We start from the raw sequence: 20,761 nt of genomic DNA, 5'->3' as shown, positions 1-20,761 counted from the left end.
TAATATAAAGTAGCATTATGTAGTATTTGTGTATCACTTAAATAGCTGGAAGTGGCTGATACTGGAAGTGGTCCACATTCAAGGTTGATAATGGCGGCACCTTAGTTTCGCTGACAAATTTAAGGTGGATATAGTAGAATAATATGACACTGCCTTGACACCTCAGTAAACTTTCATATCTGGTGCTGTCGGAGCTGATCACTCTCGCACTTCAAACGGACATTCAGTCCCTCGCGCTGAAAAGGCCCATCTCTCTCCAGCTCCTGGTGCTCCTTGTGTTACGTTCACATTTCTGTTTCAGTTTTCACATTTTCATCTGAACTCATCCTACAACACATGTGGCTGCTAGTGTGCAATCGTATTCTAGAGCTCCTTGTGTAACGGGAGCCAACTGGTAGATAGCTGTGCAGTGTGTTAACCTCACTCTCCTGACCTCAAGAGGTGCACTAGCGACTGACACTAGGGGCTGTAGCCTTTAGCTTCCTTGTTAGCGCACCCGCCTCCCACGCCAGAGACGGCGGTTCGAGTCCCTTTCGGAGTGGGTCGAGCAGGACCGGTTACACTTGCGTGCAATGAAGCAATTTCCATTTGTATGCCTGCATTACGTAGAGGTAGGATGTTGCACTTTTTGGATAGAATACGCGCTAAAATAAATAAATACAAAAAACTGTCCAATCTCCAATATGCACACATAGTCAAAAATTTTTAACCGCTATGTATCGTGTCACAATAAACCGTTACCCACATAGTATACTGTCTCATCAAATGTGTCATTTCTGTGAGGTACTCGTCCTGTTCTTTAGAGAAGATTTTAATTTAATTGACTGGTTATTTCTATAGTTATGTACCTTAAAATCTTAGAAAAGAAAACAACTTTTGAAGGTTTACACTATTAAAAACTCTTTGTGACACTTGTAAATGTCTTGAAATGCTTGTATCGAAAATGTGATGTTTGAAACCAACATATAAACAAACCAATAGAAAACAAGCATTTGTGTGATTGGACTTCTGACTCAAAAACTCATAATTATTGACATATAGCCCTTGTGACAACTAGCCCAGGTCCCCCTTATATATAAAATATGTGATCTGTTTCTTTCAGGGTGAAGTGAGTTCATGAATAAGGATTTGTATGGCAAGCAAAGCTGAGCTTACACAGCAGGAACCCCCAAAGCCTGTACATAATCCACATGTGCAAGTGACACATACAGACACACGTCTTCACTCACTATCACTGGAATAGCCCTCGGTCATGAGTGCTGGCTTACTTATTACACATACTGTATGCTACACTCAAATGCATTTCGTAAACACGCATATGTAGAGGAAGAGCTGTTGATGTGAAGGTGAAACATTAGACATGAAAATAAAAGGGATTGCAGATGACAAGATGGAATAATTTGTCGTCATGGTCACTGTGATAAGACGAGGGGCTTTGTTGGGTTTTTGTTCTTAAGGTTTGTTTTCTAATCACAAACACCTGGAGGGGTTGTGGGGTGTGTTTGTGTGGGGTGTGTTTGAGTGTCTGTGTGGCCATGGCATCAAAAAATCCTAACAAGGAATTTTAATGAAGAATTCTCAAGACATCAAATGTCCGGTGCTCGACAAGTTGCATGAGTCACTTTCAAAGCAGTGTTTATGCCATAAGAATTAAAAGGACTAGACAGCCACGGCTGACCTTTTATTTTGCATTAAGTGATTTTAATGAATGTGTTTTCCTTTGTTTTTTCATCCTATTCACTGTCATCAATATGCATTTTCAGCACAATCCACAAATACACATTTAAGCTATCTATCTATAAGAAATATATTATTTTAAATTCAAATATTTTTCAGCAAACTTAACATGTGTAAATGTTCGATGTAAATGATCATAAAAACATTCAACAACTAAGACATGTACTGAAGAAGTTTCACAGACATGTGACTAATAGAAATGGCATAATGTGTCCCTGAACAAACAAAATCAAAAGTAACAGTCAGTATTTGGTGTGGCCACCAGCTGTATTAAGTACTGCAGTGCATCTCCTCCTCATGTAATGCACCAGATTTTCCAGCTCTTGCTCTGAGATGTTACCCCACTCTTCCACCAAGGCACTTGTACGTTCCCGGACATTTCTGGGGGGAATGGCCCTAGCCCTCACCCTCCAATCCAACAGGTCCCAGATGTGCTCAGTGGGATTGAGATCCGGGATCTTCGCTGGCCATGGCAGAACACTGAATATCCTGTCTTGCAGGAAATCATGCACAGAACGAGCACTATGGCTGGTGGAATTGTCATGCTGGAGGGTCATGTCAGGATGAGCCTGCAGGAAGGGTACCACATGAGGGAGGAGGATGCCTTTCCTGTAACTCGCAGAGATGGGATTGCCTGCAATGACAACAAGCTGAGTCTGATGATGCTGTAACATGGGCCAATGACCTTGACGGACCCTCCACCTCCAAATCGATCCCGCTCCAGAGTACAGGCCTCAGTGTAATGCTCATTCCTTCGATGATAAACCCGAGTCCGACCATCACCCCTGGTGAGACAGAACCACGACTCATCAGTGAAGAGCACTTTTTGCCAGTCCTGCCTTGTCCAGCGAAGGTGAGTTTGTGCTCATAGGTGACGTTGTTGCCGGTGATGTCTGTAAGGACCTCTCTAAGCCTATTGCAGACAGTCTGAGCACTGATGGAGGGATTGTGCGTTCCTGGTGTAACATGGGCATTTGTTGTTGCCACCCTGTACCTGTCCCACAGGTGTTATATTCGGATGTAGCGATCCTGTGCAGGTGTTGTTACACATGGTGTGCCACTGCAAGGATGATCATCTGTCCTTCCTGTCTCCCTGTAGCGCTGTCTTGGGCGTCTCACTGTACGGATATTGTAAATTATTGCTCTGGCCACATCTGCAGACATCTTACCTCCATGCAGCATACCTAAGGCAAATTCACACAGATGAGCAGGGACCCTGGGCATCTTTCTTTTGGTGTTTATCAGTATAAAGTTCTCTTTAGTGTCCTAAGTTTTTGTAACTGTGACCTTAATTGCCTACCTAAGCTGTTAGTGTCTTAACGACCGTTCCACAGGTGCATTAATTGTTTATGGTTCATTGAACAAGCATGGAAAACTTTGTTGAAACCCTTTACAATAAATATCTGTAAAGTTATTTGGATTTTTACAAAATTACCAGCCTGCCTGGCACCAACAATCATGCCACACTCCAAATAATTGAGATCACATTTTTTCCACATTCTGATGGTTGATTTGAACATTAACTAAAGCTCCTGACTCATATCTGCATGATTTTATGCACTGCACTGCTACCAGAACATTGGCTGATTAGATAATTGCATGAATGATTGTTGGTGCCAGATGGGCTGGTTTGAGTATTTCTGTAACTGCTGATCTCCTGGGATTTTCACACACAACAGTCTCTTGAATTTACTCAATGTTGCCAAAAACAAAAAACATCCAGTGAGCGGCAGTTCTGTGGATATAAATGCCTTGTTGATTGGTTCGAATTGACAAAGTCTATGGTAACTAAGATAAATTTGGAATAATGTACAGATTTTGCTGTTTCGGAAGGAAATTGGTACTTTAATTCATCAAAGTGGCATTCAACTGATCACAAAGTATAGTCAGGATATTACTGATTTAAAAAACAACATCATCACTATTTGAAAAAAGTCATTTTTGATAAAAATCTAGACAGGCCCATTTCCAGCAGCCATCACTTCAACACCTTATCTTTGAGTAATCATGCTAAATTGCTAATTTGGTACTAGAAAATCACTTTCCTTTATATCAAACATAGTTGAAAGCTATTTGGTTCGTTAAATGATGCTTAACATTGTCTTTGAGTTTGTTTTTGAGTTGCCACAGTATGCAATAGACTGGCATGTCTTAAGGTCAATATTAGGTCAAAAATAGCAAAAACAGCTTTCTCTAGAAACTCATCAATCACTCAATGTTTTGAGGAATGAAGGCTATACAATCATTGAAATTGCCAAATAAACTGAAGATTTCATACTAAGGTGTACACTACAGTCTTCAAAGACAAAGGTCAACTGGCTCTAACAAGTGCAGAAAGAGATGTTGAAGGCCCAGATACAACTAAACAAGAGGATAAGTACATCAGAGTCTCTTGTTTGAGAAATAGACACCTCACATATCCTCATTAAATTCTACCCGCTCAACACCAGTTTCATGTACAACAGTAAAGAGAAGACTCAGGGGTGCAGTCCTTATGGGAAAAATTTGCAAATCAAGCCACTTTTGAAACAGAAACACAAAAAGAAAAGGTTAGAGTGGGCAAAGAAACACAGGCATTGGACAACAGATAATTGGAAAAGAGTGTTATGGATCTTAACCCCATTGAGCTTTTGTGGGATCAGCTAGACTGTAAGGTGCATGAGAAATGCCCAACAAGACAGCCACATCTATGGCAAGTGCTGCAGGAAGTGTGGGTTGAAATGTCACTGGTATCTGGACAAACTGACAGCTAGAATGCCAAGGATCTGCAAAGCTGTCATTGCGGCACGTGGAGGATTTTTTGATGAGAACTCTTAAGAAGTTCTGAAAAAAAAATTTTTATTGTAATTTAATGTAATGTAATGTAATCTCAGTGGAAAGTGCCTTAAGCATTGCACATAGCAGGACATGTTTGTGCTGTTTTAGCAGCTCAGTTATCTGTTAACATTATCTGGCTTTAGAACTGTTTTTGTTCCTGAACAGTTCCATCTAATATGTATCTTGATTCCCTATTGTAGCGCCCAGATTCCATATTGTTCTCTTCACTCTAAATGCACATTCAGATGCCTGGCCTGTCAATGTCTGGCAGTTTATCGTGCTTGTATCTGGAGCTCCTTTTAGCCTAGTGTGTCTATCAAACCCCCACTACCTTTGAATGTGAGATCAAACGAAGATGAATTCCAGGCAAAGAGATGGAAATTGGAACTCGAGGAGGCTGTTTGTGCATGTGTGTGCATGCATGTGTGTGTGCGGGGATGGGCACTGTGTAAACATCACAGTGATAGCTCACAATGGGTTGCTTTAGCACGACGCTAGCCCTCCGCCAGTCAGCCACGCTCTCTAGCTTGTTAAACAACAAATAATTCCTTCGCCCGGGGCCCACGTTCACCTCGGAAACGGTGCTGAGTTCATCGTCTCTCTTCTCATTAGTTTTGATCCTGACATACTCTTTGAATCATCCCCGTGTTGCTTTTGTCTTAATTGTGTTTTACCCCCGACGTAGTCAATGAAGATGTATCTTTTAGCTGGCTACATTAAAAACAAGAAATTTGTTATTATTAAGGAGCTTGCTTGTGAAGTATTATTTGATATAGAATATTTTCTTCTCAAAGCGGCCTCGACAGGAAGCAGTCTTGCGGTTAGCGTAAGAACTCACTATCTCTGATTGATCATCTGGTTTGTTTGTTGACAACCCTTTCTGACGCAATTAACAACTGAAATCACCAGTGTACTTTGTGTCCCCATCTTGAAGTGTCTCAATATCACATCCTGTTGACTCAAATATCCTTGTTCCTTTTTTATGTTGTAAAAGTTTCTGTGTAAATAAAATGTGTGCAGTGTCAGCTGTGTTCATGCAGTAATCTTCAACGTACGGTTGGGATGTTTTACGTTTCATCTGCCATAACCATCAAAACTGAGAGTGAGAAATAGAGTGAGTCGTACCAATGTAATACAAGTTATAAAAGAAGTTCGGCTCATTTCAACACTGTTATTGTTGGTTGTGTGGGAATCAAAATGCTGAGACTTGGTGCCTAAGAGGAAATGCATAAATTAGTCAAACACACAAATGGTTTCTTTGGCTTAAAAACAGTCTGTATAGAACATATAGGAATGCCTAAGATTAACATTTTCTACTTGATTGCATTAAGGTTTGAAAACAGTAAAAAAAACAAAAAAAAAACAATACAGATTTGTAAGACACTTCCCTGGGAATCGAACCAATGACCTTGACATTACTAGCGCAATGCTTTTCCAGTTGAGCTACAGGAATATAAACTAATACTAGTATAGCACAAACTAAACGCATTAACTGACAGAACTTTTCAAAGAATTTCCGCTATGTAAATCTAGCTTCCTAGGTACAGAATTTAATCCAGTCTGTCTTTTAAGTCCATACGCTGAATGAGTTATCTCAGATTTTTGCCACTCACCCAAAATCAAGTGTTTCATGCCCATTCATAGCACTAGAGGAGTTTTAGTGTCATATACTCATGCATATTTAATTAGACTTCTATAAATAGGGTATTTATTTTTCTGCTGTGTGAGCGCACCTGCCCGGTTAATGTGGGAGGGGGAGAGCGTGGTGCCAACAGTTTTGGTTAGAAAGTGGCTTAGGGACTGTACCTTTCAAATAAGCCTCCGTCATATTGAACATGGGACAGGTCAGCATGGAAATATCGCTCGTTTATTGATTTAATGAAGTGTTTTTGCTTGATGCTACTGGAATGTAAGTCACAAAGAACTTCAAGCGTAGAGGAGCCGTTGGTATGTATCTGGTGTGTGTGTTAATGTAGTGTCGAACTACATGAACATGAATGGTGTGTTTGTGTGTGTGTGGGTATGTGGTATACGAGGACAATTTTTTAGGTTACAAACTGGTAATTACAAGAGTATTATGCTATAAATGTGGTTTATGAGGAACTTTCTAGTGTCCCCATGTTTAAATCACGTAAATAACATACTAAACAATGTTTTATTGAAAATGTAAAAATGCAGAAAGTTTTTTGTGAGGGTTAGGTGTAGGGGTTGTGTTTGTACAGTATAAAAATCATTATGTCTATGGAAAGTCCTCATAATGATAGGTAGACCAACGTGTGGGGGTGTGTGGGTGTGGGTGGGTGGGTGGCATAAAGTGACCCGAAACAGTATTTCAACTCTTTTGGACACTAAATGTCACTGTACATACAAGATATCAAACAATGTGGTAGCACTTTATAATACAGTTAGGTTTGTTAACATTACTAGATGCATAAGGTACCATGAACTAACAATGAACACTATATTTTTTTACGGTATTTATTAATCTTTGATAATGTTAGTTAATAAAAATAAAATTGTTCATGTCAGTTCATAGTACATTAACTAATGTTAACATGTACAACTTTTGATTTTAAAAGGTTTAAGTGTCCAAATGGCCAAATACTGTTATGGAGCCACTGTATATGCAAATATAAGTTTTAGTATAATGTGTGTGTTTGTGTGTATAGTGTGGACGGTCCATGTCAGATGGCTCTGAAGTCGCCCCCCTGTAGTCTGTTTTTATATTCCTGCCCAATGATATCATCCCACAACTACAGTGCATGAGGAGGTCACACACACACACTAGCAAACAGGTAGTTTCTATAGCCGAGTGGCTTAGTTCTTATCTCCGGAAATTATTTTTCAGTGCTCTTCAAGTGTACGACCAGACAGGAACCCTGTACTCTCTATAAAATGCGAGAGTGACCGCCCACTTTTTCGGCGGCATTGGTTCCAGAAGTATTTCTCACATTCATATTCTCCATGGGGATTTCATAAAATACTTCAATGAAGAGTTCTAAATCATGAACCAAACCAACCAGCCATCTCGAAAGATGAATAACAACATTATATTTGTTATATTTATTATACTAAAGCAAAAAAATATTTGAAAATCAGAAAAGACAAAGTTTACAAGACTGTGTACTTAATGCATTTTATGAGGCAATGAACTATGCGTCTCATTATGAATGCTGTAATCTTATAAAAAAGGTACACTTTAAAACTACTGACAGTAAGTAATTGATCATAAGTATAAAACAAAATATTTGTCAGTTAATTACATATATATATAAATCGATGCTGAGCTCTTTTGAGATTTCTGTAATCTGTTGAGCACAACAATTGGGTTGCAGAAGTAAAATTCCCATTAATTTTCTCCATAGGCAAATGTACTATAACTTAAAACCTTTAAAGACAGACTACCCTGACCTCCAAGGTTGTTTATTGACAGAATATGCTACTGTCTTGAGTTATTTCAGCTTTATTTATTTATTTTTAAATCGTGTTTAACAGTGGAATTCCTGGCAAAGAACTACACTACCCATGATCCTCAAGGGAAACGATCCACTAATCAGAGAACGATGCCAACAGTCTGTATTGACTGTACACTCCCATGACGTTCTGTGAATTAAGAGAATTGAATCAGCTTTCCTACACTCTGAAACTACCTACTGTATATTTGCATATATATGAATATTTTCAAATATAAAATCAAATATATTGTTGCTGTACTTACTGGTATTATCAGCCATTTTATAATCAACAGTTGTATATTTGTTCATCATTTTTCATTCGATTATGTCATTCGCAATGCTTCCTGGGATTGTAGTTAATTGCCTTAAAGAAGACGTTAATCACACAGTCACCTTTTGTCATTTTGTCTGATTTTCAAATCGTTTTTTGCCTCAAATTAAAGTTTGTAATGGCAGATTCACATTGGAGCAGGTTTGTTTGGGTCATGGCTTGAAACTCTTTTATGAAGGATTTTATGAAACAATGTTGAAAGAAAATTTTGGAAAAAATGCTTCCGGACCTAAATCGGTTAAAAAAGTGGGCGGGCACTGCTGTAATCTATAATATTGGTCTTACTTTAGGATTATGGGTAATGTAGTCCTCCAACAGGAATACTTCTTTTAAAGTTGTTTATAAGCATATATCATTGCTTGACAACATCAGAGCTCAGTTCTGTCTTAAAATGTTTGTATCTTATTGCTAATTCATATTATTTGAATGGAAAATATGAATGGGGCTTTTACTTGGAGAGCCTGATTGTTGCGCTATTGTCTGGCCTCTCTCACTAAACTACCCTCTTTTCCTCCATGTCTCTCTTTTTAAATGAAGATGTACAAATCTCATTCAAAGAAAGCCTACTTGTTCTGCACACTTTCTCGAAAACGTTATAGCAATCAAGTTCTTAATAACAGGTCAGTAATATCAGATAATGGAGTCTGGACTCCACCCACCAAGAAGCCCAAGATTTGTGGATGTTCCTGTAACTGTTTATTGAATTGTGGGAGTCTTTGGTGTGATGAGGGTGGAAAGAATTAAGCAAGTTATTTACTCAGATGGTTCTCTGGTGTAGGTGTGAGTCACCCCTGCTGCTCTCTGGGAACACACTGCTTGCTTTTCTTGGTATTGGTGCCTTTTTTTCATTTTTTTGCTTAAATGGAGAACTTTTTTTTTTTTTCCTGCACCGCTGTTGCTTTTGTTTGCTCTGGATGGCATTTCTGATTATTTATGGGGGAGGGGAAGGGAGTAGTACAGTGCAGTAAACATGTGACTGCTCTTTATTTTGTTTTCCACTCAGAGGGTCGTGTCCTTTGACATATATTTTGAAGGCTAATCAACTTTGTATTTGTTTTATAAAGAGGGGAGGGAGGGGGAAAGAGAGAGACAAACAGATGTATAGAGATAGGAGAAAGAGAGGGGGTTATATTCTCAATAGCATACTACCATATTATTCAAACATACTACAGTATTTCTGTAGTTTGTAGCATGCATACTATGTACAGGATACATATAATACATATAGCATGCACATGCAGAATGATAATAATGCAGTGTGTTTGGTTTTCATTTTCATGATTTTAAAATTATTTCTTGACTTATTAAAATTTTGAACAACAGATGTTATTAAAAATGTGGGATAAAACATATGTATATATGTCCTCCATGATTATCATACTTAAGAGCTGTTCACACCAAATGCATTTTTTTATTCGTCGGCACTCTTGTTTCTCTATGTAAAAATGGTGCTAGATTGGCATCTTTAAACTTTGCGGTGCATCCAACTGTTTTTTCAGTGTCTCGCGCTGGAGTGCCGCAATTTTTAAGTATGTCAACTTCTAAAAGCGCATCTCGAGACACTATAAAAGGTGTACTCGGTAAGATTTTAGCTTGCGAGTTCTATACTGACACCTGTCATCCTGGTTACTGGAAGTTTGTTCACTAAATGCTTCCACTTTACACCTGTAAACACAGCCATCTGTTTTAGTCTGTTTTTTATCCATCTCATAATACAACGTCTCTGTAATGGCCGTTTTTGTTTTAAATCCAAGCCAATTTTCATGCGTTGTTTGCGCGCTAGACTGTGAATGGGCAGTCGCGACTCATAAGATCCCTACCGGCTGAACACTGCCTTGTGCGTGCACTTGTTGTTTGATGTCACGCTGTTTTTCTGTTGCCTGCGCCATGAGAGCTGCAGGTAGTAGTGGATTGTTCGATTTTTTTTTGAGGGAGCGCTTGTTTGGACATTTTATCTTTCCACTTGCACTCACTCTTTTCGGAGTGTCCTGTTTATCTATAGCATACCATCACTCTGGACTATTGACTTGAGCTTCATTGTTGTTTGTTGTAAGTATAGTGTGTTTTTTTTATTATTTTATTTGGTTTGATTGTTTTGTTTACATGTACTTTTATGTTTGGGCTGAAAGCACAATATGAAGTAAACATATTATTATCGTTGTCATTATTAGTTGTTGCAACTCGGTCAATTGCATGACACAGTGTCATGGGCGGTCAACATGGCAGTGCTCAAGATGGGGTGACCCGCTCCATGTAAAATGAAACAGCTTTTATTCGGTTTCTGATATGACACATCAAAACTTTTTATTTGCAAAACCTCAGTGCACCTTTAAATGCATTGTGCTCCATCTAGCATTCGGTCTGAATGGCCACTTAGCTGTACAGCTGTTTCTTTCTCTTGCAAAAATAAAAAACAACAAAAAAAAAAACTTTAACCCCTACCTGTCAGTTTTGGCCTGCTTGTTTGTTTTGCTACTGATTGTTGCTGTGACTTAACAAACTTTGTAACTTGTATTAAACATGCAAGAATAACATATTTATTTTTCAAGATGACAATTTCACACCTGTTGCTGAATTAAACATGGAATGTGATAAGGTCAAGTGATAACAGTGAGCATAACAGTTTAAGACATACATTAGACATAACAGTTGTCTTAAGACATAAGAAAACTGTTTGAGACATAATGTGTTTGGTTTAACATACTATTGTAAAGCAAAGTATGTGAAATGCAGTATATAATGCACAGTATGCAGTAAGCATTGTTAATGTTCCATATAGAACATTAGATATTAGTTGATTCCTCCCTAGTCGTCCTTCCTGTTTACCGTACACTGTTAAAGATTTTCTTGTCAAAAGAATGTTACCCTATTTTTCTGTCTGTTAATTCTTTTTTCTTCTTTTTTTTTTTACTGTCTTACTCAGGCCTTACAAGTTGCACGGCAGATTCTTCTCCAACAACAACAACAACAACAGCAAAATAGCTTCCACAAGTCGCCCAAAAACAGTGACAAGCAGTCTGCGCCACAGGTATGTGTGTTTGTGCATGTACAGCCCTCTTTACTGTTTCTTAGAGGTTGCTCTTTAATAGCTTAGGACACATAATGGAGTTCTTAGTCTTGTTTTCTATACGTATCAATGACAGATGTTTCTCTTAAAAATCCTTAGGAGAAACACGCTTTAATACAGATGATTTGAAAGAATCTTGGAAGAATTTGATGATAAATATTTGAGTTTATATTCAAAGCTATTATGTTTAATTGCAGAATTTGTTCTCTTGGCAAATCTGAGTGCAGTTTGAGATGTTGTTGACATCTGTGAAACTCTAGTGGAGACGTACAGTTCATGAGATTACCGGGTCTTTTTCTCTGGATTTTTTCTTTCTCCATTTATTCTCATTGCTCTCTAAGAGAAACAACTAAGATATTAATGATATCTCATATTGAATTAGTTTTTTGCCTAAGGGACTTTTTGTGAACCATGCAGCTGCTTACATAAATGTTTGTTTATGTGGGTGATCAGGCATTATTTGTTTATGTTTATGTACAGTTGGTGGTACAGCATGTACCTGTCAAACTTGACAAATAGGAAATAAAGCAAGCAGGGCAGAAGAGTTGTTGGCACATTAGTGTAGCACTCTTTCATCATTCATGCAATCTAACAAACATGCACAATGAAATCTGTCAGTTTTTAGCACTTTATCAGATAGATATCCACTGTGAGTGCTGAGCAAACAGTATTGTCTTGATAAGAGATACAGTAAGTATGGCATTCTCTATTTCACACATAAAAGATGAGTTCACCCAATATTGAAAATGATGTCATTATTTGATCACCCTTATGTCATTCAAACCCGTATGGCTTTCTTTGTTCTGTGGAAAACAAAAGGTGATTTTCAGGACATTCTTTTCCGCAGACTTGATTGATATCCCGTTATAGTGCGAGCTTTCCAGCGAGGGCAGCTGGCTTGTGCAATACCTATGCAAAGGAACCATGCTTGAGATTATGGAATCCCTGGCAAGGGGGGTAGACATAGTTATGTGCTATCCTTGCAAACAGTGGGCATGCTTGAATTGAATCATTGTGTAGGGAAGGATGTGCTGGGAGAGAGCTACCAACCACCACCAGATATGCATGAGAACTTATGGCTGATGGGGAGTTGAGCTTGTTTGATGATTTGGCTTAGATTGACTATTTTAAGTAGTTTAAGAAGTTCTGAAACATTTTTTGTTAAAAATTGCAATAGTCATTTTTCACATTATTAATGTCCTGACTATACATTATGTGATAAGTTGAATTATACTTTGGTGAATAATTTTTTTTTTATATATTTTTTTTTAAAGTCAAATAGAAGGAACAGTCCCTTTTGGTCAATAGTGAAACATTAAAATGTAAATGTAAGTTAATTGTTGGGCTGATCGGGAACACAGGTTACGGCAGTTAACTCATGGGAACATGTTGCATGTAACAGTTCTATCAGGAAGACTCGCCGACTTGAGTGAAATTGAAGATGACATTTATTTGATGAATATAAAACAGAAAAGTAATGTCTCTCTTTGGCGTAGGCCCTGTCTGGCGGTCCGAAGTTGTAGTACTCGGAAACATCATATCCTGCCTGAGATAGGAGGCAGGGGTGAGGAGCCTACCCCCATGCAGGACGGGACTCAACTGGTGGTGATGGGGTGGAGGAGGTTGCCGTGTTAGCACACTGAAACAGCAATGTGATAGAATGTGAGCAGACTTCTAAAGCAATGTCTTTCATGTGATTGGCTGGGAATTACCCAGCTAATGGTGCGATGATGTACAGCTGCTAGTCTTCCCGCTAGAACTACACTGTGCTTACATTTCCAATCAATGGGAGTGTCATAGGATGGCAGAATATTTAAAGGGCAATGCATGAAATATTTCTGTGTTAATTATATCAGGGGTTGTGTTAAAAATAATCAGAAAGGAGAAAAGAAAAATCTTTATTAATATGACACACAACATAGAACAAAATAAACATCTGGCATAGGGTCAAAGGCTAAACACACTCGATTGGTCAAAATAATTTGAATAAATCTCCGACAAAATGACATGTGTAATTAAACAAGTCCACGCCACTTTACCGCTTTACACCTACAGCAGAGAAAGAGAGAGTCAACAAGAGAAAGAAAGAGAGGGAGAAGAAGATCAAGAGAGTGCAACTCCCTCCTTGCTAATTATGGTTATCACTGAAATGGTAGGGCTTGAGTCATTAGTTCCATGTGCATTTAATTAGAGGCAGTCTGAAATTGGATTTAACTTATTACTTTTTCATGGATCGCTTTCTTGTCATCACTTCAAATTGGATTGCAGCCCCAGGTAACTAATTATGCCCGCCACAGGATCAGGAGTTGAGAAATAGGTAATTAGGAACAACACTTGCGGACTTTCCTTGATAGTCCAACCTCTCCACGGAATGAGGGGGGAAAAGGACCAAATAAAGAGCAAGGATTATTTGCGGCAATACAGTGAAAGCAGGTGTGGTTACTGTGCATTGCCACAAGGGATGATTGGAAGGGAGTCGCCACCTTTGGAGGATTACTTTATGTGCAGCTGGGTTGCCAGTGCTATTTTGTCATGATTTTCACAGTTGCCGTAATACACGTACTAGGCATGTTATGGTTGACACTGTTATACTTCTTCTTGTGCACTTCTTGAACTTCTGGTGGTGAAGGCTGCTTGAGCACAAACTTTGGCCATTCATGCTTGAGTTGGCAAGAATATACAGCAAAACAAACAGTAGGCAGCTTAAAAAGAGAAGCCGTTTGTTTTGTTTTGTCTTGATGCTTGTTGAGATCAGATGGTTTGTTCGCTTATTTCACATGGAAACAACATGTTGTCTTTTAAACATGTGCAAGCCATCCGGAGGGGTCTGTCATTGTACCAGAAAACTCAATGATGGAGAGGCATCTGCCTTACTATCAGTGACTCTTGCAAAGGGAAGCATCACTATTATTATTACTATTGCTCATATTTATAGGGTTAGTTCACCAAAAATTCATTTTGTAATTTCTTTTGTGTAACACAAAAGGAGATGTTAAACTACTTAATATGTTAAAAATATATACATGTATATACAATTATATAAATGTATATCACAGTATCACATAGACATTGTGGTGGGCTCTTTTGACTTTACCATTAATCAACCACCCATAACATAGGTCAGCCCTTGAAAATGTACTTAAAACAAAAATAAAAAAACAGAGTAAAGCTATTTTGCTAAATATTTCTTTCTCTGTCTTTCTATCATTTGTATTTCATGATCATATGCAGTCACGGAGAGGGCAAGTGGAGGTCAAGCGATAACATCCTCTCACTTTAACCCCCTCTTTCCCCTCCATACATACAACACACACACGCTTAGTGTTTTCATAGAGTGCTACATGACACACTGCAGAAGTCAGCCTTTGACTCTTTCACTAATACCCGCTTTCTTCTCTAAGGGTTTTTTTTTTTCCTTCTTTTTTAAACTTACCGTTTTTTTGGTGGAGATCCATGGCATTGTCCTGACACATGTATACCACAGTGCAACAATCTGTAACTCATTAGCGGTGTGGTGTGCTGGGGTTTGCTGGAGCTCAGCCAGAGCTTCCAGGCCCTCGCACAGACAAACCCAGCACAGCATAGAGCCCAGCCCAGCCAAGAGCAGCTCAACACGGGCTGCAGAGTGGCTGTCACCCCCTGCTCAGCTCTGGAGGTGAAAATGAGGCTGTTTGCAGCCTCTTTTTGTGGAAGGCCCAAGCCAGATGTCCGGCAGCTGCGATAATGTCAGCTTGGAAGGGACATATTGGTGTACTGTGATAAGTTGCTTAATTTAATTTATACTACACTTTAGACTGCTCTTTTATTGTTTGTTTTATGTCCATGTCATTGAACATAATCCTATCTTTGGCCTACAGACCAAAGCAATCCATCAATCGAGTTTTTCAATCTATATTGTAGACAAGGTATGCCACTTGTGTTGATTTCACCAAGTTTATCCCTTTTATCCACACTAAAATGCATGCTCTCTCTACCACATGCAAAGGCTGGCCACACATTACGTGTTTTACTTTCTGTCTGCATTTTATATTTTTGTACTGGTCTATGTACACATGCAGAGGGGGCGTTTTTTGTTTTTTTTGTTTTTTGTTTTCATTAAAACATGCACTTAACGAACCCATTTAATTGAAAGCCCTAGTATTTTCAGTTGCTTCAAGACTATAAGGCTTTAAACTCTTTCCTCGTAATCATTTGCCAAATTTTTGCTTTAAGGGTCCTCACTAGGAACCGTCAGAATATCTCTCATCTCTCCAACCGCAGCCGTGACCACGTATCATTCTTGTTCTCTTCAACCGTTTGTTTTTCTAGTCATGTTGTAAGAATGCATCATGTATAATGTGTATATGAGAAACAGGTTTGGATGATGCTGTCACAATGAGGTCATCACACTTTTTCCACACCGTCTGGCCGAGCCACTGAGTAACATCCAACCATCAGATTGCTGTCTCATCGACTCTAAGCGCCGGCCCTTAAAGCTACAGTGCCATTTTCAAGACCTTTTCACTTCAGTCATCTAGCCCCCCACACTCCCACCACTCTTGTCTCCCCCTCTGCCCTCAAGTGTTTCCATCTTTTTGGCCATTTTCTGCCACTGTACGCATATGTGTGGTCCGTGTTGCTAGGTCTGATACATTCGTCCTGTGTAAAGTTTATGGATAAATGCATATAGGCTGTATATCAGACGCAAATGCACTATCAGTAATTGAGATGTTTGGTTGAGTCTCTTGTGTGAAGCCACATCTGACGGGCTGTGGGTTTACTAAAAGTCTTTCTAGCAAGTCAGTCCACTGTTGGCAATCTTTAGATCGCTCTCGGGAGGCTACAGTATTTCCAGTCATGATAGTGCAGCTCCTATGTACTTGAATGGGGGAACAACGAAATCTCAAAAACGGTTGTTCAATATTATGATCAAAGAGCATATTTCAAATCAGCAATAAAATTAAATAATATTGGAATCATAAATTGTGCTTCTTTACCTCGTATTATGCTAAAACACGCAATTTTCCCGTCTTGTATTGCTAATGAGCATGGCTTGTTTACCTGTAAGGCAGGACTTCCTTTCTACATCTGTTGACCATTGGGCTCTAAAGCTTCTTGTTTGGGCGTTCCAATATCTCCCATTCATTTAAATAGAAGTGGCCTGTCTCTGCTAAATAGTCTCTGGTTTTCTGGAGAACTGACAGTTGTTCGTGGTTAGCATGAGATGTTTTGGACACAGTTATATTGGCTAATGTGATCAGTGTGTTTATATATAACTACTTTAGTAGTTTAACTATTAAAACGGCTTCTTTTTCCATCTTTTTCCCACTCACTTTCGCTCCTTTTCTCCATTTATGTATTAAAATTGCTATTAAGAACAGACAAAACACACATGGTGTTGGTGTATGTTTACCACAGACGTTAAAGTCAAACCCTGCTGTGGCCTAGCACTGCTTTGTTTGCAAAGGTCCAATGAGTTTGGTAAAACAAAGATGTTCATTTGACGTTAACTTGGCTGATACTCATTGGTAAATTGTTTTATTTCTGACTCTGTTTTAATATGGTTTATTATTATTTTATTTTTTATTTTACTGGGGGTTGCATCAAGAAGGGCATCTGGCGTAAAATCTGTGCCAAGTCAAATATTCGGATCACGGATGGTCCACTGTGGCGACCCCTAACGGGAGCAACCGAAAGATTTATATATTTTGTATCTATATTTATTATAGTTATTATCATATTTAATATAATATGTTTTATACATATATATATAATATGTTCAAAATATCTATAAATGTGTAATACATTATGTATCAAATGTATGTATAATTCTATATGCAAACAATCATTTTAACAATCAACATAAACATTTTCGTTTATTTTATAAAATGCATGTAATAAAAAATGATGATAAATTCATACAATTAATGTTCATATAACAGAAAAAATATATAATTTCAATATTAAATATTAGTTGTATTTTATTGATTTTGTCAGGATAATACAGTTCAACCAGTTCCACTGTTCCAATATGGTAATGTCTGTTTATATCAGTTTTTTTGATGATGCATCCAAAAATAGTTTAGCTTGACTCAAAAAAGGACACACTCTGAATCGATCACAATAGCACATAAAGTAAACTACATTCCCCACCCACTTCATTTATGTCGTACGCCACCAACAAAAGCTCATGTTTTGATTGATGTCAAAGCCACAGCTAAGAACAGAACACGGAGACAAGCTTTTCACTAACGTACCAGCACAGGATATATCAAACAAAATCTACCCGTGAATCACAGTGCAAATTGCTAAATGTGCATATAATTGTTTCGAAGTGGCATAGAGTAGCCAATGACTGCATGTGCCCTCAATACTTGTGCCAAATATCAGCACACACGTACTGTACTGAAATTGTGGCGGTTGTAATAGTCATAGGTCAGAGATGACAGTTTGGTCTCTTCTCATTCAGTAAAAGGTGTGTGTGTGTGTGTGTGTGTGTGTGCGTGCGTGCATGCACGTGCGTATTTGAATGTAGTTATAGTTATAGTATAGACATTCAGGGACATCCTCAATTGGAAAATTGATTCATAAATAAAGCAAATACGTATTAGGGGTTAGTTATTATTAATCATAATTAGCTTTATATAAAAGCAATACAATAATGTGGCTTGTCAGCAATTCTGATAGTACTTAGCTACGGTTTCAAATTTGTCCTCAAAAGTGAGGTAAATATGACAACCTCCTTTTTGTGTTTTCCCTTATTTGGAAAACCTATTCTCAAATAAAGCAATTACTGTTTTTATTTTTGAATTATAAAAATGCAATAAGTTTTCTTTTAGGGGTGAGGTTAGGTTTCACATTAGGATTAGTTAGGATTAAAACAATCGAAGTCTAGGGTATGTTCCAATTTAAAAAGCATGATTAAATGTGTATGTGTGCTTGTTTAGTCCTTCAAATGAAGGTTGTTTCCCATAGCACCAGCTGTTTGCTGTTAACATTCACACCTGCTCCGATAAAACCTGTTTAAGGAAACGGACGATTATGTTTAGTCACAGGACAGCATTACAAATTAGCTTATTTAGAAATGCGCAAAGGTCTCATTGAACAAAGACGCGGCAGATGAAATCTTCGTCATAGTAGTAGTAATAGAACGCTTCGTGTCTGTAATGTCAGTGGTTTTGCGATGAGTCTTCAGGGTTTAAATGACTGTGCAGTTGTCGTTGCACCCATGTGCTCAACTCAACTAATCGCACCTGTGTGCAAACGCTTATCTGGGATCACTCTCTCTCCCTGGCCCAATGTCACTGTAACAGTAATATAGGCAACCGCATAGCTGATCTGATATGAAACAAGTTATTGTTTGTGTGTCAAATAAGAATAGGAGTCAATCTGCACTTTACATAAATGAATAATATTGGTTCTGTGACTCAGAAAGTGATGGAGTGAATAAACAGCAAGATCTATTAGACTACTTGGATAGAAAGAGTATGGGTAATTATGGCATGCAGGCCCGAACACAGCAGAGAGAGAGAGAGAGAGAGACAGGAGGAGGAGGCTTGAACTGTATGTCTGCTAAATTTATCATGAGCCCTTTGGGAGCACTGAAATGAGAACAGTGGCCTATTACTGCTAAGAAGGTGTTTTATTGAGAATATGCCGACATTCTGCCCAGGGGATAAGGCATGGGAGAGGGGGTATGACCAAATGTGTGCGTGTGAGTGTGTTAGTTCATATGAGCGGTTGCATATATTATGTGTGCGTACATGCACTTGCCTTTTTACCCTTGCTTGAGTATGTGTGCATGCATGTGCATGTGTGAGTTTTATACTGTATGAGTGTGAGTGTTTGTTAGAGAAACAACATAGAGGCTTTTATACTGCAGTTGTTTAATTCCGTAATTAAGACTGATCTCAGGTGGACTACAGATACCCACACCCCCACAACCCACAACCCACAACCATACATTTAGAGTAGAATTTCCATGGTACATAAATATGGTAATTACAGATTAATATTCATATATTTATAATTATTCATTTTAAGTTATTACCATCTGATAGGGTTTTCATTTTAGTATTAATTTATCAATTAAAAAAATGCATAAAAAAGTAAAATGCTGTATTAATGTATCAATAATAAATAAAAGGGTTTATGAATTTATTTTGGTTATTTTTATGAAAACTTTCAGTTCCTTTTTTGGTGTGATTTTTCACAATTCTGAATTTTTTCATGAACTGTCATGTATAAATATAATATCAGTGTAATGCACTATTATTTTGAGTAATAACTTATATTGCCTAAACACAATTTTTCTAATTTACAATAACTTTTTATGATGTATTCATATTTAAAAACCATAAAGCCTTAAAATTATTACATTATTATACTATATTGAATTAGATTAGATTAAACATCACATGAGATGTTTTCCCTTTATTTGTTTGGAATGTGTAATATAAAATGTGCCAGTAGGGGGAGAACCCAGTTTTTATAGTTTACCTCACTCTTTTAAAAAGAAATGTGAGAAGGTGATGATGTTTTTAATCACTTGCTAGCTCTGAGCACTTATATTCTTACCGTTTGCAGCAAAAGTGGGCCCCACATGTGTTATTTTACGTTGTGGAAATTAGTGGAAGTTGGATTTGGTAGACATTTGAATTGAACCCACACACACAGAGTCAGTCTGTGAATGGAAACAGCACCTTTTCCACATCTGAAGTTTTTCAGATCACTGTTCAGATAGTTTTAAATGTTAAAAATGTGTAATTTAAAGCATAATTTTACAATAAAACTTACTTTAATAAAAAGTACAGTTTTATCCTTGTTTATTTAAATAAAGTTGTCAGTTTATATTTATATTAAATATTACAAAATAAATGTGATTATCATTTGTTTTCATCTACTCACTTTTTTCCTTTTCATGTAAAATTAAAGGAAGAGCTTTGTGTTGTTTCCATAAACAAATCTGCTTTAAAAGAACATCAACAACTTGTGGGATCTCAATGCCTGATAGTCGTGTTTGCTTATCTGTTGTTTAATTTTTCTGGGGTTTCTTTTCTTCAGGCTTCCATTGCTTCACAAGCACGGACAAAACCCTGACTTGGGTCAAAGGGTTAACAGCCATCAACCGTGGTGCTTTTTTCTTTTTGTTTTGTTTAGGTTATTTTTGTTCTCTCTCTCTCTCTCTCTCTCTCTCTCTCTCTCTCTCTCCCCTCCTTTTTTTTTTAATAGGTTTGCTCAAAGGCATTGCTTTACCTGCCCCCTACACATACATACACACACACACACACACAAACATGCACGGCCCGCGGCAGACCCTGCCTCTGCTTGTGTCCCCGTTTGAATTGATTATGTTTAGAGGGCTGCTTGTGATTG

The 20,761-nt window shown here is 38.0% G+C and overlaps 1 protein-coding gene across 9 annotated transcripts in view; it reads left to right on the top strand.

Moving 5' to 3' along the window:
- The window catches only part of LOC127653897 (forkhead box protein P1-B), a 234,780-nt gene that overhangs the window by 154,681 nt on the left and 59,338 nt on the right, over positions 1-20,761 (top strand). For all 9 annotated transcript variants that reach the window (XM_052140737.1, XM_052140736.1, XM_052140733.1 and 6 more), the window contains one exon: positions 11,264-11,368. In XM_052140737.1, coding sequence (XP_051996697.1) covers positions 11,264-11,368 — 105 coding nt within the window. The remainder of the gene's footprint in view (positions 1-11,263; positions 11,369-20,761) is intronic.

The sequence above is a fragment of the Xyrauchen texanus genome, chromosome 13 (genome assembly GCF_025860055.1).
Source record: "Xyrauchen texanus isolate HMW12.3.18 chromosome 13, RBS_HiC_50CHRs, whole genome shotgun sequence".
In the NCBI taxonomy this organism is placed as follows: domain Eukaryota; kingdom Metazoa; phylum Chordata; class Actinopteri; order Cypriniformes; family Catostomidae; genus Xyrauchen; species Xyrauchen texanus.
The sequence above is the reverse complement of the archived record's forward strand: the minus strand, read 5'-3'. Positions and strand labels throughout refer to the sequence as shown.